We start from the raw sequence: 24,737 nt of genomic DNA on the forward strand, positions 1-24,737 counted from the left end.
AAAATAGATACGAATAAAATTACATTAATTGAGGCATTGGTAGGTTAAATGTTTTTGAATATTTACATAAAGCTCCAATTTAAGATAAGACTGTCTGACTCTGATCCATTCATTATTCTCATCTTCTTCAATGTAAATGTGCTTATGTATCCTTTTAATAATAATAGAGTAAAAGAATACATGTAATAATAATAATAATAATAATAAATACAGGAAAATAATACATGTAATAATAAATAGAGTAAAATAATAAATGCAATAATAATAACATCAGAGTGAAATAATAAATGTGTTAACAATAATAAAAACAGAGTAAAATAGATGTAATAGTAGCAACAATAATAGAGAAAAATAATAAATGTAATAATACCAATAATAATAGAGAAAAATAATAAATGTAATAATACCAACAATAATAGAGAAAAATAATAAATGTAATAATACCAACAATAATAGAGAAAAATAATAAATGTGCCATATATTCTTGAGTATAAGCTGACCCAAATATAAGCCAACCAGGACCCCCTCCCAAGTATAAGCCGAGGGGGGCTTTTTCAGTCTTAAAAAAAGGGCTGAAAAACTAGGCTTATACTCGAGTATATACAGTATATATATACACACACACACAGTATATATATGTATATGAGCCCCTGGTGGCATCGCAGATTAAATTGCTGCCAACCTAACACTTCAAAAGCATGCAAATGTGAGTAGATCAATAGGTACTGCTGTGGCAGGAAGGTATCGGCGCTCTATGCAAAAGTGTTTAAAGTCGCACAGACTACGTTATCATCGGCATATTGGAGTTCTATAACAGATGTTGTTGTGACCTTGGTTTTGGCTTTCAATCGCTTGCCGTCTGTCCGATAGATGATTTCCACTCCCATCAACAAAAGAAAGCCCCATAATAGGGTCACAGACCTCACAACCTCTGAGGATGCCTGCCATAGATGTGGGAGAAATGTCAGGAGAGAATGCTTCTGGGACATGGCCATACCGTCTGGAAAACTCACAGCAACCTAATGATTCCGGCCGTGAAAGTCTTCGACAACACAGAGTCATCTTAAATCGGAAACAACTTGAACTCAGTCAAGCCTGCCGTAGATGTGGGCGAAATGTCAGGAGAGAATGCTTCTGGAACATGGCCATACACTCCGGAAAACTCACAGCAACCCAATGATTCCGGCCGTGAAAGTCTTCGACAACACAGTCATCTTAAATCGGAAACAACTTGAACTCAGTCAAGCCTGCCGTAGATATGGGAGAAATGTCAGGAGAGAGTGCTTCTGGAACATGGCCATACTGTCTGGAAAACTCAGAGGAACCTAATGACACCACAGGGTCATCTTAAATTGGAAACAACTTGAACTCAGTCAAGCCTGCCGTAGATGTGGGCGAAATGTCAGGAGAGAATGCTTCTGGAACATGGCCATACAGTCCGGAAAACTCACAGCAACCCAATGATTCCGGCCGTGAAAGTCTTCGACAACACAGTCATCTTAAATCGGAAACAACTTGAACTCAGTCAAGCCGGCCGTAGATGTGGGCGAAATGTCAGGAGAGAATGCTTCTGGAACATGGCCATACTGTCTGGAAAACTCAGAGGAACCTAATGACACCACAGGGTCATCTTAAATTGGAAACAACTTGAACTCAGTCAAGCCTGCTGTAGATGTGGGTGAAATGTCAGGAGAGAATGCTTCTGGAACGTGGCCATACAACCTGGAAAACTCACAGGAACCCAATGACACCACAGGGTCATCTTAAATTGGAAACAACTTGAACTCAGTCAAGCCGGCCGTAGATGTGGGCGAAATGTCAGGAGAGAATGCTTCTGGAACATGGCCATACAGTCCGGAAAACTCACAGCAACCCAATGATTCCGGCCGTGAAAGTCTTCGACAACACAGTCATCTTAAATCGGAAACAACTTGAACTCAGTCAAGCCGGCCGTAGATGTGGGCGAAATGTCAGGAGAGAATGCTTCTGGAACATGGCCATACTGTCTGGAAAACTCAGAGGAACCTAATGACACCACAGGGTCATCTTAAATTGGAAACAACTTGAACTCAGTCAAGCCGGCCGTAGATGTGGGCGAAATGTCAGGAGAGAATGCTTCTGGAACAAGGCCATACTGTCTGGAAAACTCACAGGAACCTAATGACACCACAGGGTCATCTTAAATTGGAAACAACTTGAACTCAGTCAAGCCTGCCGTAGATGTGGGCGAAATGTCAGGAGAGAATGCTTCTGGAACGTGGCCATACAACCTGGAAAACTCACAGGAACCTAATGACACCACAGGGTCATCTTAAATTGGAAACAACTTGAACTCAGTCAAGCCGGCCGTAGATGTGGGCGAAATGTCAGGAGAGAATGCTTCTGGAACGTGGCCATACAACCTGGAAAACTCACAGGAACCCAATGACACCACAGGGTCATCTTAAATTGGAAACAACTTGAACTCAGTCAAGCCGGCCGTAGATGTGGGCGAAATGTCAGGAGAGAATGCTTCTGGAACGTGGCCATACAACCTGGAAAACTCACAGGAACCCAATGACACCACAGGGTCATCTTAAATTGGAAACAACTTGAACTCAGTCAAGCCGGCCGTAGATGTGGGCGAAATGTCAGGAGAGAATGCTTCTGGAACGTGGCCATACAACCTGGAAAACTCACAGGAACCCAATGACACCACAGGGTCATCTTAAATTGGAAACAACTTGAACTCAGTCAAGCCGGCCGTAGATGTGGGCGAAATGTCAGGAGAGAATGCTTCTGGAACGTGGCCATACAACCTGGAAAACTCACAGGAACCCAATGACACCACAGGGTCATCTTAAATTGGAAACAACTTGAACTCAGTCAAGCCGGCCGTAGATGTGGGCGAAATGTCAGGAGAGAATGCTTCTGGAACAAGGCCATACTGTCTGGAAAACTCACAGGAACCCAATGACACCACAGGGTCATCTTAAATTGGAAACAACTTGAACTCAGTCAAGCCTGCCGTAGATGTGGGCGAAATGTCAGGAGAGAATGCTTCTGGAACGTGGCCATACAACCTGGAAAACTCACAGGAACCCAATGACACCACAGGGTCATCTTAAATTGGAAACAACTTGAACTCAGTCAAGCCTGCCGTAGATGTGGGCGAAATGTCAGGAGAGAATGCTTCTGGAACGTGGCCATACAACCTGGAAAACTCACAGGAACCCAATGACACCACAGGGTCATCTTAAATTGGAAACAACTTGAACTCAGTCAAGCCGGCCGTAGATGTGGGCGAAATGTCAGGAGAGAATGCTTCTGGAACAAGGCCATACTGTCTGGAAAACTCACAGGAACCCAATGACACCACAGGGTCATCTTAAATTGGAAACAACTTGAACTCAGTCAAGCCTGCCGTAGATGTGGGCGAAATGTCAGGAGAGAATGCTTCTGGAACAAGGCCATACTGTCTGGAAAACTCAGAGGAACCTAATGACACCACAGGGTCATCTTAAATTGGAAACAACTTGAACTCAGTCAAGCCTGCCGTAGATGTGGGTGAAATGTCAGGAGAGAATGCTTCTGGAACAAGGCCATACTGTCTGGAAAACTCAGAGGAACCTAATGACACCACAGGGTCATCTTAAATTGGAAACAACTTGAACTCAGTCAAGCCGGCCGTAGATGTGGGCGAAATGTCAGGAGAGAATGCTTCTGGAACAAGGCCATACTGTCTGGAAAACTCACAGCAACCTAATGACACCACAGGGTCATCTTAAATTGGAAACAACTTGAACTCAGTCAAGCCGGCCGTAGATGTGGGCGAAATGTCAGGAGAGAATGCTTCTGGAACAAGGCCATACTGTCTGGAAAACTCACAGCAACCTAATGACACCACAGGGTCATCTTAAATTGGAAACAACTTGAACTCAGTCAAGCCTGCCGTAGATGTGGGCGAAATGTCAGGAGAGAATGCTTCTGGAACGTGGCCATACAGTCTGGAAAACTCACAGCAACCTAATGATTCCAGCCGTGAAAGTCATAGTCTCACATTGGAAACAACTTGTACTCAATTACATGTGGCCTATCGTCCACGATGCAAAGAGCCAAACTCCGGCCTCTCAACGTGAAGTTTGCAGAAGCGGAGACGGGAAGAGTTTGTTCTTTGGAGTGTCCTTTTGGCAGATCAAAGGGGCTGGGAGCCAGGGCCGCTTTCCCAGGGTCCCCGTCCGTCCTGGGCTTCTCTTATCACTCGCGAGCCACTTCTTCGCCATGACGTTCTGTATACAAGGCCTCTTTGAAGTCCTGCCTCGGATCCCGACGACTCCGGAATAACAAACAACACCGGTTCAGACGGCGTTTTCATCAAGGGGTATCATTTTTCAAGCCCAAATCCTCTTTCCCCCTTTACAAACACAAGCAACCTTGAACCCGTGGCCTTGAAGACGGGCAGGGAAGATTTATCTGGTGACAGGGCCATGGCGTGATGAGCTTTGGGTTCAATATTTGGGGCAATTTCATCTACATCAAGCCGGGTTTTGGAGATGGGACCCAAGTCTAGGCATGAAATCTATCTTTATATATAAAAGGGTAATGGAATCACGGCACCGGACAAAACAACTAAACGAAATGCCCCACAACCTCGGAAATTGACAGCACAACCTCTCATCCACGCCTCTATGTTCATACAACAAAAAGAAAAGAAAAATTAAGTCCTAGCCACAGCAACGCGTGGCCAGGCTTAGCTACCTATATATATAAAAGAGTAATGGTATCACGGCACCGGACAAAACAACTAAACGAAATGCCCTACAACCTCGGAAATTGACAGCACAACCTCTCATCCACGCCTCTACGTTCATACAACAAAAAGAAAAGAAAAATTAAGTCCTAGCCACAGCAACGCGTGGCCAGGCATAGCTACCTATATATATAAAAGAGTAATGGTATCACGGCACCGGACAAAACAACTAAACGAAATGCCCCACAACCTCGGAAATTGACAGCACAACCTCTCATCCACGCCTCTACGTTCATACAACAAAATGAAAAGAAAAATTAAGTCCTAGCCACAGCAACGCGTGGCCAGGCATAGCTACCTATATATATAAAAGAGTAATGGTATCACGGCACCGGACAAAACAACTAAACGAAATGCCCCACAACCTCGGAAATTGACAGCACAACCTCTCATCCACGCCTCTACGTTCATACAACAAAATGAAAAGAAAAATTAAGTCCTAGCCACAGCAACGCGTGGCCAGGCATAGCTACCTATATATATAAAAGAGTAATGGTATCATGGCACCGGAGAAAACAACTAAACGAAATGCCCCACAACCTCGGAAATTGACAGCACAACCTCTCATCCACGCCTCTACGTTCATACAACAAAATGAAAAGAAAAATTAAGTCCTAGCCACAGCAACGCGTGGCCAGGCATAGCTACCTATATATATAAAAGAGTAATGGTATCACGGCACCGGACAAAACAACTAAACGAAATGCCCCACAACCTCGGAAATTGACAGCACAACCTCTCATCCACGCCTCTACGTTCATACAACAAAATGAAAAGAAAAATTAAGTCCTAGCCACAGCAACGCGTGGCCAGGCATAGCTACCTATATATATAAAAGAGTAATGGTATCATGGCACCGGAGAAAACAACTAAACGAAATGCCCCACAACCTCGGAAATTGACAGCACAACCTCTCATCCACGCCTCTACGTTCATACAACAAAATGAAAAGAAAAATTAAGTCCTAGCCACAGCAACGCGTGGCCAGGCATAGCTACCTATATATATAAAAGAGTAATGGTATCATGGCACCGGAGAAAACAACTAAACGAAATGCCCCACAACCTCGGAAATTGACAGCACAACCTCTCATCCACGCCTCTACGTTCATACAACAAAAAGTAAAGAAAAATTAAGTCCTAGCCACAGCAACGCGTGGCCAGGCTTAGCTACCTATATATATAAAAGAGTAATGGTATCACGGCACCGGACAAAACAACTAAACGAAATGCCCCACAATCTCGAAAATTGACAGCACAACCTCTCATCCACGCCTCTACGTTCATACAACAAAAAGAAAAGAAAAATTAAGTCCTAGCCACAGCAACGCGTGGCCAGGCATAGCTACCTATATATATATAAAAGAGTAATGGTATCACGGCACCGGACAAAACAACTAAACTGAACGCCCCACAACCTTGAAAATTGACAGCACAACCTCTCATCCATGCCTCTACGTTCATACAACAAAAAGAATATAAAAATTAAGTCCTAGCCACAGCAATGTGTGGCCAGGCACAGCTAGTATCTATATATTTCCGAATGTAATGTACATTTGTAGGACTGAGTAAACAACAAAACCACTGAACCAAATCACACCAAATTTGGCCACAAAAGACATAGTCATCCAAGGTATGTCCTTCACTCCCCCCCCCCCCCAAAATCGGATTGGTTTAGGTATAACACAGCCAGGCATTGAAGCTGCAAGGCCATTCAGTGCAATTCAATCAGACTAACAAAGGATGAACTTTGGTAGATGGCAGCCAGGCTTTGAAGCAGCGATACCACTCTGTCCTATTGAAGCTGACCAACCAGAAATCCCACTAGGTAGTAAACAGCCAGGCTTTGAAGCAGCGAGGCTATTCATTACACTTCAAAAACATGCAAATGTGAGTAGATCAATAGGTACTGCTCCGGCGGGAAGATAGCATCCATGCAGTGATGCCATCGGAGATGTCTACGGACAACGGAAAATGGAGATGAGCACGACTGGACTTAACGTCAGGGGGAAACTTTTATCTTTTATTATTGTGATTATTATTAATTTTATTATTAGTTTTCTTGGCTAGATTTCTTTGGAAACGCCTTTGGACAAGTCACACTCTCTCAGCCTCAGCAAAGAAATCCCTCTTGCTGAGAAAACTCTGCATACTTAGGACCGAGTGAACAACAACAAAACCAGTGGTCCAAATGCCACCCAATTTGGCCACAATCCACCAAGACATCTAAGGCACGTCCTTCACTTTTATGTAGCCAGGCCACCTCTTTCTAGTCGTCCACATTTTGGTTTATCTATGTTGCAGACGGAGATTTAAACAAAGATTGGGATCTCTTTGAGAGCAGGGGCCTGTTGATTTTTGCACCCCGGGTGGATTCTCTACGACTCCCCTTCCCACCCAAATCCAAACCATAACAGAGCTAAAATTAGATGCCAATCGAGTCCAAGGTAAATCGTGAAAAGGGCCTCGTAAATTTCCCAGAAGTGGGATCCTGGTTAACGACGCGGCTTGGCTTCATAACCCGGTTTTTATGGCTCCCATAAAAGACAGAAGCTGTCGAGCGATTGTCTCTTAAAGGGAGGACGGAGAAGGAGAGGATCCCGTCACCCAAAGCCCACCAACAGCGATTGTTGTTGCCGACGAAGAGTTCCTGCGAGTTTTCCGGACTGTGTGGCATTCTCTCCTGACATTTCGCCCACATCTCTGGCAGGGGTTGTGAGGTCTCTTGGAAACGAGGCCAGTGGAGTTATATATATCTCCAGGGTGGGTGTGTTAGAGGCAAGTCATCAATGTTGCACTTGGTCACCTCTTGATTAGCATGGCAGCTTCAAAGCCTGGCTGCTTCCTGCCTGGGGGAAATCCTTTGTTGGCAGATTCCTCAAAGGGCAAGACTCTGAAAACAGGGGAAATTCCAGGCGGGGAAACAACTTTTATTTACTTACTTACTTACTTACTTCTCCAAAGAGCAAGACTCTGAAAACAGGGGAAATCCCAGATGGGGAAACAACTCTTATTTACTTACTTACTTACTTACTTACTTCTCCAAAGAGCAACACTCTGAAAACTGGGGAAATTCCAGGCGGGGAAACAACTTTTATTTACTTACTTCCTCAAAGAGCAACACTCTGAAAACAGGGGAAATCCAGACGGTGAAACAAATCGGGGTCAGCTAGCACCTCCCAACAAAGGATTCCCCCCCCCCCCCAGGCAGGAAGCAGCCAGGCTTCGAAGCCGCAAAGCTATTCCGTGGCAATCAAGGTGATCTAAGTGCAACATCCTTCCCGCCAACAGACCTGGACGTTATTATTCCGCAGATATCTATACACATAATAAAAAGTGAAAACTCGCTTGAGTGGTAAATAAATTTTTACCACTAGCATTCGTGCAAGGCAATTAGGTTTCTCAGTTGTTAGACTGATAGACCTAGATCTCTCTTTGAACTGCTAGGGACAAAGAGATGCCAATGCACTAGTGAAAAGTGTTGATGTGGGTGAACTATAGCTCCCAACTACTGAGGTCAGTCCTCTCAAAACCTCACCACTATCCAAGGTTTGGCATGTTGGGTATGTGTGGAAAGTTTATTAGTTCCATCACCAGTTTGATACGAAGTGCTCTCTGAGTGTTGGTGAACTACAACTCCCCGAATTCAAAAACAGCCCCCCAACCCCACCAGTATTCAATGTTGGCCAAGTTTGGTGCAGATCCATTATGGGCTGGGTTCAGGGTGCTCTTTGATTGTAGGTTAACTATAAATCCCAGTAGCCAGCTGCAATAAATCACTACTGACCGAGAGGTCATGGGTTCGAAGCCAGCCTGGGTCAGAGTGAGCTCCGACCATTCATAGTCTAGTTTGCTGTTGACCTATGCAGCCCGAGTAGGAAATTTAGGTACCGCTTTATGCTAATTTAACTAATTTACGACACCATAAAACCTTCCAGCAGCGTGCGGAAGAATGAGGAAGTACTACCATCAAGGGCTCGGGTCACGAGTGGACGGTGAAGCAGCAGCTCCCCACCAAGTATTCAAATTTGGGTGTATCGGGTATTTGTGGCACATTTGGTCCAGTGAATGAAAACACATTCTGTATATCAGCCGTGGTGCAGCTGGTTAGTAGCCAGCTGCAATAAATCACTACTGACTGAGAGGTCATGGGTTCGAAGCCAGCCTGGGTCGGATTGAGCTCCCGAAGATTCATAGTCTAGTTTGCAGCCCGAGTAGAAAATTTAGGTACCGCTTTATGTTAATTTAACTAATTTACGACACCATAAAACCTTCCAGCAGCGTGCGGAAGAATGAGGAAGTACTACCATCAAGGGCTCGGGTCACGAGTGGATGGTGAAGCAGCAGCTCCCCACCAGTATTCAAATTTGGGTGTATCGGGTATTTGTGGCACATTTGAGCTCCCAAAGATTCATAGTCTAGTTTGCTGTTGACCTATGCAGCCCGAGTAGGAAATTTAGGTACCGCTTTATGCTAATTTAACTAATTTACGACACCATAAAACCTTCCAGCAGCGTGCGGAAGAACGAGGAAGTACTACCATCAAGGGCTCGGGTCACAAGTGGACGGTGAAGTGGCCGGAAGCTGGAAAATGTTAAATTGCCTCTGTGTCTGTCTATATATGTCGTATGTCTAATGGCATCGAAAGTCTTGGTTAGTCAGATGTCTCCAGGAAGTTCAGAAGTGCGTTGCAATTACTAAACGCAATGCGTATTTTCCAAATAATGACAAGAAGAAGAAAAAAAAAGACATGCCAAAATACAGTCATCATAAAACGCTGGAACCGGAGAAAACACACAGATTTATGTACTGCAACCTTCCAAGCTTTGCATGGCTCTGTACACCACGTTTTATCTGCAAAGGAGTCGGCTCGTTTTATGCAAAAGTTCAGGCAACTTAGTCATAACATAAGCTGGGTGGTGAGTTTCCCTCTCCCTCCGTCGTTTGATGATCCAGTTAATGTAAAATAATCATCTTCACTCTCCCCCTCCGCTAACCAAACAGCCAAGCGGTGGAAAGATAGCGACAATACGCTTCCACTTCATAAATCACAAGCTTTTGACAACAACGCTTTTGCCCACTGAAGAAGAGTTTGCTCTCCTTCTGAGATTTTTTCCTTTGTTTCCTTCGTGCTTTCGTTTCGTTTCGACCGTTTGTCTACACAAAATGCACGATGAAATTTTCGTAGGAAACGAGAGGCGAGACGAAAATGAAAGCTGCAGGATAGAGATGTGCGCGAAATTTTTTCCTTCGTTTCCTTCGTGCTATTATTTCGTTTCGTCAATTTGTCTACACGAAATGCACGATGAAATTTTCGTAGGAAACGAGAGGCAACGCGAAAATGAAAGCTGCAGGATAGAGATGTGCGCGAAATTTTTTCCTTCGTTTCCTTCGTGCTATTATTTCGTTTCGTCAATTTGTCTACACGAAATGCACGATGAAATTTTCGTAGGAAACGAGAGGCAACGCGAAAATGAAAGCTGCAGGATAGAGATGTGCGCGAAATTTTTTCCTTCGTTTCCTTCGTGCTATTATTTCGTTTCGTCCATTTGTCTACATGAAACGCACGATGAAATTTTCGTAGGAAACGAGAGGCGAGACGAAAATGAAAGCTGCATGATAGACATGTGCGCAAAAAATTTTCTTTCGTTTTCTTTGTGCTATCGTTTTGTTTCAACCGTTTGTCTATACGAAACGCATGATGAAATTTTCATAGGAAACGAGAGGCAACACGAAAATGAAACAATTATTCTGAGCTGGGTCTGGGAGAGGAGTGCCTCCCAATGACATCTGATGTGTACTGATGGGTCTTAATAATAATATTCATATTCATATTAATGAGAGTTACTCTGGGACCCTAAGCTGAGTCTAGGAGAGGAAAACCTCCGCATTACATCTGATGTGTGGAAATGGGTGTTAATAATAATATTGATACAAACAACAATAGTTATTCTGAACACTAAGCTGAGTCTGGGAGAGGAGTGCCGCCCCATGATATCTGATATGTGCCAATGGGTCTTAACAATAATATTAATATTAAGAACAACAGTTATTCCGGGACCCTAAACTGGGTCTGGGAGAGGAGTGCCTCCTCCATGACATCTGATGTGAGCCAATGGGTCTTTATAATAATATTAATATTTATATTAATAACGATAGCTACTCTGGGACTCTAAGCTGAGTCTGGGAGAGGAATGCCTCCCCGTGACAGCTGATGTGTGCAAATGGGTGTTAATAATAATATTCATATTCATATTAATAAGGAGAGTTACTCTGGGACCCTAAGCTGAGTCTGGGAGAGGAAAACCTCCACATTACATCTGATGTGAGGCAATGGGTGTTAATAATAATATTAATATTAAGAACAAGTTATTCTGGGATCCTAAGCTGGGTCTGGGAGAAGAGTGCCTCCCCATGACATCTGATGTGTGCCAATGGGTCTTAATAATAATATTAATACAAACAACGATAGTTATTCTGAACACTAAGCTGAGTCTGGGAGAGGAGAGCCTCCCCATGACATGATATGTGCCAATGGGTGTTAATAATAATATTAATATTAATATTAACAAGGAGAGTTACTCTGGGACCCTAAGCTGAGTCTGGGAGAGGAAAACCTCCACATTACATCTGATGTGTGCCAATGAGTCTTAATAATAATAATAATAATAATATTTATATTAATAACAATAGCTACTCTGGGACTCTGGGAGGGGAGTGACGCCCCATGACATCTGATGTGTGCAAATGGTTGTTAATAATACTAATAATACTCATATTAATAAGGAGAGTTACTCTGAGATCCTAAGCTGAGTCTGGGAGAGGAGAACCTCCACATTACATCTGATGTGTGGAAATGGGTGTTATATAGATAGATAGATAGATAGATAGATAGATAGATAGATAGATAGAGAACGAGAATGATATCTAGCAATGGGTGTTAATATTAATATTATTATTAATAACAATAGTACTCTGGGGAAGATCCAAAAGTTTTAAAAGTTGGTGGGCTAAAAGGGGTCGAACTCTTGGTCTGTTTTGGAGACAGAGACCTCTTCTGTAAATCTCCATGAAATCCACAATGGAAGGGAAACTATATATATTCGTGTTGTATGATTTTTTAAAAAACCACACTCATGACTTTGTGTAAACAGAGCAAGACTTTGACACTCACCTCCCCGCTTTAGTTATGATCATTTCCGTGCCAGCTTCGTGGAATTTCTTCCATAGCTCCTTCTCGTGCAGGTAGACTTTGATGTTCTCAATGGTCTTCAATAAAGGAAATTAAAAATATTAAAAAAAGTTAGGCAGCTACACAGACGGAGGGGAAGAAATTGAAATAAAAATCATACCTACAGGGATGAGAGGCCAAAAAAAACCTCAGTAACATTATTGGGAAGCAACTATTGTATTTTATTTATGTATATATTTGTCTGCCATTCTGTTTATATCTATTTTATCTATATATATACTCGAGTATAAGCCAACCTGAATATAAGCCGAGGCACCTAATTTTACCACAAAAAAACTGGAAAACATTGACTCCAGTATAAGACGAGGGTGGGAAATTTCAGAAATAAAAATAGATACCAATAAAATTACATTAATCGAGGCATCCGTAGGTTAAATGTTTTTGAATATTTACATAAAACTCAAATTTAAGATAAGACTGTCCAACTCTGATCAAATCATTATCCTCATCTTCATCAACATCAATGTGCTTATGTAGCCTTTTAATAATAACAGAGTAAAATAATACATGTTATAATAATAATAATAATAAATACAGGATAATAATACATGTAATAATAAATAGAGTACAATAACAAATGTAATAATAATAATATCAGAGTGAAATAATAAATGTAATAATAATAATAATAAAAATAGAGTAAAATAAATGTAATAGTAGCAACAATAATAGAGTACAGTAATAAATGTAGTAATAATAGAGTAAAATAATACATGTAATAATAATAATAGAGTGAAATAATAAATGTATTAATAATAATAATACAGAGTAAAATAAATGTAATAGTAGCAACAATAATAGAGTACAGTAATAAATGTAGTAATAATAGAGTAAAATAATACATGTAATACTAACAATAATAATAGAGTGAAATAATAAATGTGTTATTAATAATAAAAATAGAGTAAAATAAATGTAATAGTAGCAACAATAATAGAGTACAGTAATAAATGTAGTAATAATAGAGTAAAATAATACATGTAATAATAATAATAATAGAGTGAAATAATAAATGTATTAATAATAATAGAGTAAAATAAATGTAATAGTAGCAACAATTAATAGAGTACAGTAATAATTGTAGTAATAATAGAGTAAAATAATAAATGTAATACTAACAATAATAATATCAGAGTGAAATAATAAATGTGTTATTAATAATAAAAATAGAGTAAAATAAATGTAATAGTATCAACAATACTAGAGTAAAATAATAAATGTAATACTAACAATAATAATATCAGAGTGAAATAATGAATGTGTTATTAGTAATAAAAATAGAGTAAAATAAATGTAATACTAACAATAATAATAGAGTAAAATAATAAATGTAATAATAGAGAAAAATAATAAATGTACTATATACTCTCGAGTATAAGCTGACCCAAATATAAGCCAACCAGGATCCTCACCCGAGTATAAGCTGATGGGGGCTTTTTTAGTCCTAAAAAAGGGCTGAAAAATTAGGCTTATACTTGAGTATATACAGTAATAATATAATAATAATAATAATTATAATTATAACCCACTGCGCCACCGAGGGCTCTGCTGTTAGCCCTAGCTCTGGCCAACCTAGCAGTTCAAAAACATGCAAATGTGGGTAGATAAATAGGTACTGCTTTGGCAGGTCGAAATGCTGAAGAGGAAGGAGTCACAAATCCCTAAATCATGGATGACGGGATTGATCCCAATCTAATCGGTCGATTAAATCGACTGGCCTTACGGTCTCCGGCTCAGCTGCCTGTGGCTTGTGTTTCTCTCGAATACAAAATATATTTCACAACGATTTCGCCCTTTTTTTCTGGTAGCAATTTGACTCTACCCCACCTTCCGAACTCCGATTAACAGTCAATCATCTAAGTAAACAGAGGCAGAAAATGAGCTTCGAGCCCCGAGGCCCAATTGCTGTTACTTAAATGCGTGTTGCATTTCATAATAGAACTTATTTTTTTTATTTTTTAAGCATAGCTCCGGCCACGAAAGTAACTATGCTCCGTTTCCTTTTTATACGACCGGTTATAATTCTGATACGGGGAGGTTGTCAGCACTTTATAAAAATCACCCTTTCTCGAGTAATTTACAACCGTTCCCCCATTTTTAGCAGCAAAGTGCATAATTATATTTAATTATTGTGTAAAAATGTGGCAGGATCTATAACTCTTTCTCCTCCCCGGTTTTACTAAAAAATCATATTGTGTTTTCATCAGAAAACACGTGAAAATCTCTCCGCCTGTTTGGCCCAATTTTATCGTTGGTGGGTTCAAGGGGCTCTGACAGTGGGGACTCATATATATATATATATATATATATTAGACATGTCCAAAAAATCGTTTTGAATCGTATATCGGAATTATTTCGGATTGTTCTCGCTTTTTGATACGCATTCCGAGACATTGTCTCACAGCGCAACCAGCAATGTAATTCGAACCATTGTTGGCCCATTCTCTAATTGTCTCTTAATGTTTCGTTAATTCCCCCCCACAAAAAAATTTTTTAAATATATTTTTTAAAAATTTTTTTTAAAATTTTTTTGTTTCTGCAACCTACCTTGAATGGGAGCTTAGCGCAGCCTAACATGGCTGCCGCTCCCTGGCCAATCAGAAGCTTCCATGATGGACGGAAAGGTGGGGGCTAACGTCCTCTGCGTCCACATGGAAAATTGCCATACAAGCCCGGTGTGTTGTGATTGCGCCTGCGCGCCGGCCATTTTAGAAACATTTAGAATCATTACGAATTTTCGGAAATATCCAAAATTTTGGGGTGAAAAAATCGGAAATACTTTCTATATCGAAGCACCAGCGCCCCCTACTTTAGAAACGAGAACTGAAACATTTTTTTCATTGATCGGACATGCCTAATAGATATATTAAGGCAGATAATCTGGGACGAAATCCTGGGATAAAGGGCAGTGTGGAAGAGTCCTTCCAGAGACACCACAAAACCAAATCCCACCAGAACCATTTATGCTTGGATGAAAACTTCTCACTAATTCACAGCGGCAAACGTCTTGACGAGAAAGGAAATGAGAAGAAAACAAAGGAACTTCTGCCAATTGTGGAAATGATGGTCCTCTTTTTGGCCACAAAGATTAAGGACCTGTTGCCTGAGAAGAACCTGGGCACAATGATGGTCATCTCATGGCCTTGTTGAGACCTCTCTTGTGCCAGATCAGGAGATACTGGCCTGAAAAGTCATCTTGGGAAGAAGGGATTCCAACCCATCCCAAAAATTTTTCTGGCTATGAACTTTTTCCAGTGGCCCCGCCCCCCATCTCCCAACCAAGACCATCTTTTTTCAACCTTGTTTAGATAGACCAACCTGTTCTGGATCGGGAACCTGCGGACTGTTCAGAGGGGTGCTGCTGACTCCCGCCACGCCAAGGACCGGGGAACCCGTGGTTGTTTCGGCACGGACTGGAGCCTGAGGTGCTGCGAACCCATCCTCCGGCTCAGACAAGCTTTTCTCCTGGAGCATTGCCTAAAAGGAATTTAAAAAATGAGAACCTTTTGAGTCAACTCTGATTCATGACACCCAATCGTAGTGCTTTCTCCATCCATGTTTAACATTTACACAAGTGATCAGCCACTGCCAGAACGGACAGAGAGTTCCATCTATGCTGACAATCATGCCATCGCGGCTCAAGCGTGTCGTGGACTGCACTTTATAACCCCATTTCTAGAGATTATCTTTGTTTAACTATTTGGTCATGGCTGCGAGGATAACATATGCCAAGACTTGGAGACAAAATGAGACCCCCCCAAAAAAGGAGGATTGGCTAAATAAAGTCATGGAGATTATGAACATGGATAGACTCGCTTACTGGTTATCTCCAAACCAAGGTCTACCAAAGAAAGAAACTAACTGGGACCTGGTAAAGGACTTTCTAAAACAGATGAAATTTGATTTTAATCTGCTGAATAGACACAATCTTGGAGACTAATGAGGACGAAGGGGACGTGGCGTTTTACCAACATGCGAGGGCTATCCGGAAAGTAGATTACGTTTTGGAATTAAAAATGAACAAAGTATAGGAGAAAACATTTACCATATGCAATTGAAAGCCACACCCAAATGCCATTTCTCAACATAGTCGCCATTCAAATCTAGGCACTTATCATAGCGATGAATGAGCTTGGCAACTCCTTCCCCACCGAACTCTGCCGCTTGTGCCCTCAAAAAGTCTAGGAGAAAACCTTTACCATATGCAGTTGAAAGCCACACCCAAATACCACTTCTCAACATAGTCGCCATTCAAATCTAGGCATTTATCATAGCGACGAATGAGCTTGGCACCTCCGTCCCCACAAAACTCTGCCACTTGCGTCCACAACGCAGCGTTTTGGTGACGATACGTAGCTGCAGAAAGGGGTGACCAGCTGGTTGAGGACGCAAGTGGCAGAGTTTTGTGGTGAAGGAGTTGCCAAGCTCATTCATCGCTATGATAAGTGCCTAGATTTGAATGGTGACTATGTTGAGAAGTGCTATTTGGACAACCTAGAAGATGGAGTTAGTTGAACTGCTGGACAACCTAGAAGACTTGAGTTAGTTGAATTGCTGGACAACCTGGAAGATGAAGCTAACTTGAGTTAGTTGAACTGCTGGACAACCTAGAAGATGAAGCTAACTGAACTGCTGGACAACCTAGAAGACTGAGTTAGTTGAATTGCTGGACAACCTGGAAGATGAAGCTAACTGAACTGCCGGACAACCTAGAAGATGGAGTTAGTTGAACTGCTGGACAACCTAGAAGATGAAGCTAACTGAACTGCTGGACAACCTAGAAGATGGAGTTAGTTGAACTGCTGGACAACCTGGAAGATGAAGCTAACTGAACTGCTGGACAACCTAGAAGATGGAGTTAGTTGAACTGCTGGACAACCTGGAAGATGAAGCTAACTGAACTGCCGGACAACCTAGAAGATGGAGTTAGTTGAACTGCTGAACAACCTAGAAGATGAAGCTAACTTGAGTTAGTTGAACTGCTGGACAACCTAGAAGATGAAGCTAACTGAACTGCTGGACAACCTAGAAGACTGAGTTAGTTGAATTGCTGGACAACCTGGAAGATGAAGCTAACTGAACTGCCGGACAACCTAGAAGATGGAGTTAGTTGAACTGCTGGACAACCTAGAAGATGAAGCTAACTGAACTGCTGGACAACCTAGAAGACTGAGTTAGTTGAATTGCTGGACAACCTGGAAGATGAAGCTAACTGAACTGCTGGACAACCTAGAAGATGGAGTTGGCTGAACTGCTGGACAACCTAGAACAGTGGTTCTCAACCTGGTCTCCAGATGTTTTTGGCCTTCAACTCCCAGAAATCCTAACAGCTGGTAAACTGGCTGGGATTTCTGGGAGTTGTAGGCCAAAAACATCTGGGGACCCCAGGTTGAGAACCACTGTGGGAGTGAGCCCTCAAAACTGATCATCTCAAACTCAGCACAGTAACATCCAAACCATGTCTCTGATCATGTTGGGAATCCAGTGAGGACTCAACCCTTCCATCCATCCCTCCATCTTCCCTTCTTCCTTCCCCCTCTCTCGGCTTTTCTTTCCTCCCGACCAGGCACCCTGGGAAACACAGCTTTCCCAGTACCGTCTATATAGGAACGAAAGAGTCAATGTTTCTCTGATCAAAATCTGAACCAGTAAATATTTAGGGTCACGAAGCTCGTCCTCTGTTTGAGGCCAAGATTACAAGCCACCAAAATACACATTTCTGATCCAGGGATTACAAAGCCGTAATAAAAAAGCTTTATAATGGCCCGGGCTTTTATGGGCGGAGGCCAAGTGCAACCAGCAGCCTCTGTGCAAAGTGGTCTCTTTGCTGTCTAAGTGGTCCTGTCACCATAAATCACCGCTCAGGTTGGGGAGGACTCTCGAGTCCCATTTCGACATTTCGACTCACTGTTCCGACCAGATTATTATACAAACTGGATCTGTATACATATTATTTCGTTATTATTTCTCAAGTCTTTCAGAGTTCTTCTAAGACAAAGTGGAATAATGGGACACATTTCAGGCTAATGCGACCTCTTCTAAATCTAATATCAACTTGCCGTCATCTTATATCAACATTTTCTTAGATGTCAAGACATAGAAGGCACCATTTGTCATTATCAACACTTTTTACAGCCTGGCCATCTGTCCAGACAGATTTGCTTGTGCACTTGTGGCATGAAACAACGGGGTGCTCTTCCTGGGTTACACACGGCTGTTCCTATTAGCCTCCGGCATAACCTTGGCTCTCAGTATTTACATTATATAAGAATATTATTATTATTATTATTATTATTATTATTATTATTATTAGCTGTGCCCAGCCACGTGTTGCTGTGGCTTATGGGAATGTTTTGTCGGCCAAGTGGAATAGCAGTGAATAGCCTTGCAGCCTCAAAAGCCTGAACCCTGGCACCATTGTGGCCGATGGGGTTGCTAGGAGACAAAGTGGGTGGGGCCTACCCTTCTGACTGGCAACCAGGGTTGAAAACGGCTCTTCCTCATTCTCTAATTTGGACTTTCTTTTCCAGGTTTTTTTTGATTGAAAGACATAAATTGGATGACTATGTCTTTTGTGGCCAAATTTGGCGTAATTTGGTTCAGTGGTTTTGTGGTTTACTCAGTCCTACAAACGTACATTACATTTTATATATATCCTAGCTGTGCCCGGCCACGTGTTGCTGTGGCGAAGTCTGGTGGTATGGGAAATAAAGTATTGAGGAATTGGTGGTAGTTAAGGTCTGACTAACTACAGTAATGATGACATTCTGTTCTTGGTTTCAAAGTGTCCCTGTTTCGTTGCGTAGTAGGTAATGTGATAGTATTGGGCCTCGTGCCAAGCATCTTGAGCTCGTCTGTGCCAGACTTGAGACTTTTCTGGCCAAAGTGGACATCCCATAGGCCCGCCGCCCCATTCTTAACCTCCTTCTTAACTAACCACAAGCGAGCTGTCTTGCCTGGTTCTTGGACTTCTAGCAACTGCACGAACCACGGGATGAGCTTCCTCCAACTTAGAAACACTTTGTGCATTTGTTCATGTCTGTAGAGCACGCTGCTGATAATGGCAAAGCAATGAAAAAAGTTGGCGACTACCCTTCCGAGAAAAGATATTGCCACTTTCAGAGGCCCGAACCCATATATTTTAACACCTCTCTCTGCCAGTCCAGCCGTTCCTGCCATGAATATTGCTCTCGTATATCCTCAATTCATAACTAGCTGGTCTGAATGCCTTCTTGTGTTCTGCCCCGACTTTGCAGAACTCAAAATCCATGTCATGTCTGAATTACGCTCTCTGAAATTGGAAGAGGTTGTCTGCCCGTGACCCAGTTTGGCGGCAATAATAATAATAACAACTTTATTTATACCCCGCCACCATCTCCCTGCGGGGACTCGAGGCGGCTTACAACGAGAATATAATATAACGAAGTGAGCGAGGCCTACCCTTCTGACTGGCAACCAGGGAGAGAACGGCTCTTCCTCGTCCTCTATAATTTGGACTTTATTTTTCTAGGTTTTTTATTGAAAGACATAGATTGGATGATTATGTCTTTTGTGGCCAAATTTGGTGTGATTTGGTTCAGTGGTTTTGTTGTTTACTCCATGGGGAAAATGCAGATTCCTTTTTTATATACCGTACTAGCTTTGCCCGGCCACGTGTTGCTGTGGCTTATGGGAATCCTTTGTTGGCCAGGTGGAATAGCAGGGAATAGCCTTGCAGTCTCAGAGCCTGGAGTAGCTGGAGCTGTTTGTTGTATGAACGTAGAGGCATGGATGAGGGGTTGTGCTGCCAAGTTTAGTGTTTCTGGGATGTGTAGTTTTGTTGTTTTGTCCTAGGCCGAAATCTCATTACCCTTTTATATATATAGATATAGATGGTATTCTCAACTCTTTTGGAGTTCTCCTAAAAGGACTCAACCTTTCCATCCATCTTCCTTTCTTCCTTCACCGAGTCCCCTTCAGGGTGAGAAGGGCGGGATATAAATGTCGCTAATAAATAATAATAATAATAATAATAATAATAATAATAATAATAATAATAATAAATTGCATATTCAAAAAATAATAATAAATAAATATTCAGATTTGGGCAAATCAGATATTTGTGCCAAATTTGGTCCAGTGAATACATCCTACATATCAGATACAGTAGAGTCTCACTTATCCAACATTCACTTATCCAACATTCTGGATTATCCAATGCATTTTTGTAGTCAATGTTTTCAATACATCAGGATATTTTGGTGCTAAATTCGTAAATACAGTAATAACTACATAGCATTATTGCGTATTGAACTATTGAATTTGTTGTTAAACAAGATGTTTTGGTGCTTAATTTGTAAAATCATAACCTAATTTGATGTTTAATAGGCTTCTTCTTAATCTCTCATTATCCAACATATTCACTTATCCAACGTTCTGCCGGCCCGTTTATGTTGGATAAGTGAGACTCTACTGTATTTACATGACGATCAGGATCAAAATGACAGTTATGAAGTAGCAACGAAAATAATGTTATATTTGGGGGGTTCCCCACAACACGAGGAACTGCATTCGGAAGGTCGAGAAACACTGTGAAACATTCCCGATTTGCGTCCGACGCGATAAATAAATATGTTAAAATCCCGCGACGGACAACGCCCAGCTTTTGAATTTACTACCTTTCTTGGAGAGTAGTAAAAATAAAGCTATAGCTTGATGACCTTTTTCTGGAGAGCCCTTCTGCTCGCAAGAGTGAGCCAAAGCAAGGAGAAATATATGGGGCGGGTTTTCTGGTCCCACATTCTTAACAAAACGGATCCAGGATCCAGCCAGATTGCATTCCCCATCTCGGCAAAAAAATAAAATAAAAATCCCCGCACGGCGCCCGACTCCAGGAATATTTGCCGGAGTTCCCAACAGATGTATATTGTTAATAAGGCCGGCCATCTGTATTAGCTTTACAAACCTCCCCGCCACATTCCCCGAGGAGCGGCAGGACTCATTACACGTTCGACTCTTTTATTTTTCAACAAATTCAGATCGCTTTAGTCAAGAATTGATCACATAATCGTCAGAACTGAAAACCTTTCCCGCTAGTGTTGTGCTTTGGTATGGAATTGCTGCTCGTTTGGTGTAGTTTCGTTCGTTTTGTCTCATTTCTGTATTTGTTCCCACTAACGAAAACGAGCAGAATTTTCGTCTGGCTTACGAAAAAAACCCGAATATATATTATTGAGTCTCATTGGCTCACATCGGATGTCATGTGGAGGCACTCCTCTCCCAGACTCAGCTTAGGGTCCCAGAGTAGCTATCATTATTATTATTATTATTATTATTATTATTATTATTATTATTATTAAGACCCATTGGCACACACCAGATGTAATAGGGAGGCACTCCTCTCCCAGACCCAGCTTAGGGTCCCAGAGTAGCTATCATTATTATTATTATTATTATTATTATTATTAAGACCCATTGGCACATACCAGATGTAATAGGCACTCCTCTCCCAGACTCAGCTGAGGGTCCCGGAGTTGCTATCGTTATTAATATATTATTATTATTATTATTATTATTATTATTATTATTATTATTAACACCCATTGGCACACACCAGATGTCATGTGGAGGCACTCCTCTCCCAGACTCAGCTTAGAGTCTCAGAGTAGCTATCGTTATTATTATTATTATTATTATTATTATTATTATTATTATTATTATTTTTATTAACACCCATTGGCACCAGATTTAATAGGGAGGCACTCCTCTCCCAGACTCAGCTTAGAGTCCCTGAGTAATTATTATTATTATTATTATTATTATTATTATTACTATTATTATTAAGACCCATTGGCACACCAGATGTAATAGGGAGGCACTCCTCTCCCAGACTCAGCTTAGAGTCCCTGAGTAATTATTATTATTATTATTATTATTATTATTATTATTACTATTATTATTAAGACCCATTGGCACACCAGATGTAATAGGGAGGCACTCCTCTCCCAGACTCAGCTTAGGGTCCCAGAGTAGCTATTGTTACTGTAGACGGCCAATTCTCTCAAACCAGAAGCCACTCGCAGTATGTTGTCAAGTCAGGTGAGCTCCCATCTGTCAGCTCTAGCTTGCAGAGACACTAGAGAAGCCTCCCAACAGGATGGTAAGACATCCAGGCAATGTCTCTGCAGACAGGCAATTCTCTCACAACCAGAAGCCACTTACAGTATGTCCTCAAGTCGGGTGAGCTCCCGTCTGTCAGCTCTAAAAGGAGCCGACTGCTTTATTACATTGCCAACACATATTTTTCCCCCTCTTAGGTTGGATTTTTGCTCGTAGTTCTGGGGTTGGGATACAAGAATAATGTTGTTGCTATTATTATTATTATTATTATTATTATTATTATTATTATTATTACATTGCCAACAAGTATATTTGTACTCTTAGGTTGGATTTTTGCTTGTAGTTCTGGGGTTGGGATACAAGAATAAAGTTGTTGCTACTACTATTATTATTACATTGCCAACAAGTATATTTGTACTCTTAGGTTGGATTTTTGCTCATTGTTCTGGGGTTGGGATATAAGAATAAAGGTATTATTATTATTAATAATATTATTATATTGCCAACAAGTTTTTTTCCCTCTTAGGTCAGATTTTTGCTCGTCGTTCTGGGGTTAAATACCACCTTGCAGATGTTCTCTTGGAGGGAACAAGTGAATTTTATCCCCTTTCCCCACATGTGTTCCCGTGTACTCATTCCAATACATTTTTGTGCCCATTTGATTCTCTCCTCTTTTCCAAACAGAAACAATAGCACATGCCTACTCGCTATCCTTATCTCCCCCCTTTTTCCCACATGTGTTCCCATGTACTCATTCCCATATTGCACCCAACATTTTTGTGCCTATTTCGTTCTCCTCTTTTCCAGACAAAAACAAATTGTATAGGTGGCCCCGCTCTCCTTCCCAATGGGTGAGATTGTCCCAGGCACAAGACAAAAACAGGCACAAAAATGTCCAGACCCGCCTGTAAAAAGCAAGGCCCATCTGCGGTGGAGTCTCTCCTCTTTTTCGGCCAGTTTATGAGCTCAATATGCTGGAAATATGGCCTGGATGGAGACCTTTTTTCCTCCCCTTCCTTATCTTTAGGGTCCCTTTTTAGCTTAATCCCAAAGGCAAACATCCTACCAGGCAGGACAGATAACGGGCCGCTCTTCCAGTGGGAAAAAAGCCATAAAGAGGAGGAAAAGAGGGCAAAGCAAGGGGGAGATTTCCACCCCAGACCCTATCCGTATAGACGTATATAATCCAATTCAACAACAACAATAATTATATATATATATATATATATATATATATATATATATATATATATACATACTGTGCATAATTCCCATGGAGTAAACAACAAAACTAATGGACCAAATCAAACCAAATTTGGCCAAAAAGAGGGCAAATTCCTTGAAGCAAGGGGGAGATTTCCACCCCATATGGTGTAGACTTATATGATCCAATTCAACAACAACAATAATAATCTATATATATGAAAATATACTGGGCATCATTCCCATGGAGTAAACAACAAAACTAATGGACCAAATCAAACCAAATTTGGCCAAAAAGAGGGCAAATTCCTTGAAGCAAGGGGGAGATTTCCACCCCATACAATGTAGACTTATATAATCCAATTCAACAACAACAATAATCATCTATCTATCTATCTATCTATCTATCTATCTATCTATCTATCTATATATATAAATGTACTGTGCATAATTCCCATGGAGTAAACAACAAAACCAATGGACCAAATCACACCAAATTTGGCAAGGGGGAGATTTCCACCCCAGACCCTATGGACACTGCCGTGTAGACTTATATAATCCAAATTCAACAACAACAACAATAATATATATATCTATTCAAGTAGGAAGCAGCCAGGCTTTGAAGCTGCAAGGTCACTCCTTGGAAAGCGATGAGTACTGTGGTCAAATTTGGTGTGATTTGGCCCAGTGGTTTTGTTGTTAACTCAGTCCTAATTATGTACATCTATATATATAAAAGAGTGATGGCATCACGGCGACCCACAAAACAACAAAACTACAGGCCCCCCAACCTCGAAATTTGACGACACAACCCATCATCCACGCCTCTAGGTTGATACAACAAAAAGAAAAGAAAAACAAAGTCCTAATTAGAGAGAGAGAGGAATAATTGTTTTCATCCAATTGCTGCCAGTTAGAAGGCTAAGCTCCTCCAACTTGGTCTCCTAGCAACCCAATAAAAAATAATAAAAAACACTAAAAAATAATACAATAATAACAAAAATAACTAAAAATTATACAAGAAAATAAAATATAATAAATAAAAAGATAAATTAATTTAAAATTAATTTAAAAAAATACAAATAATGTCAAATAAAAATTACACAACAATTTTTAACCAATACCACCACCACTTTGCCACAGCAACACGTGGCCGGGCACAGCTAGTATATATATAAATTTAATGTGCTTTTTTTTCCATGGAGTAAACAACAAAACCAATGGACCAAATCTCACCAAATTTGGCCACAAAAGACAGAGTCAACCAATCTATGTCTTTCAATCAAAAACTCTATAAAATTAGGTTCAAATGACAGAAAACCAAAACCATTATTAACCATACATTCGGGGAAACTTGGTGACATTAGCCAGGTGGACAGGGCTTCAATTGCCACCA

General features: G+C 41.1%; 1 protein-coding gene across 1 annotated transcript in view; it reads right to left on the reverse strand.

The window, feature by feature from the left end:
- The window catches only part of tbx4 (T-box transcription factor 4), a 103,079-nt gene that overhangs the window by 41,722 nt on the left and 36,620 nt on the right, over nt 1–24,737 (reverse strand). Inside the window, exons 2-3 of the mRNA XM_062959252.1 lie at nt 15,359–15,517; nt 11,963–12,057 (exon numbers count right to left, since the gene is read on the reverse strand). Of these exons, the coding sequence (XP_062815322.1) occupies nt 11,963–12,057; nt 15,359–15,514 (251 nt within the window). The 5' untranslated portion in view covers nt 15,515–15,517. The remainder of the gene's footprint in view (nt 1–11,962; nt 12,058–15,358; nt 15,518–24,737) is intronic.

This window comes from Anolis carolinensis, unplaced genomic scaffold (assembly GCF_035594765.1).
Source record: "Anolis carolinensis isolate JA03-04 unplaced genomic scaffold, rAnoCar3.1.pri scaffold_7, whole genome shotgun sequence".
Lineage (NCBI taxonomy): Eukaryota > Metazoa > Chordata > Lepidosauria > Squamata > Dactyloidae > Anolis > Anolis carolinensis.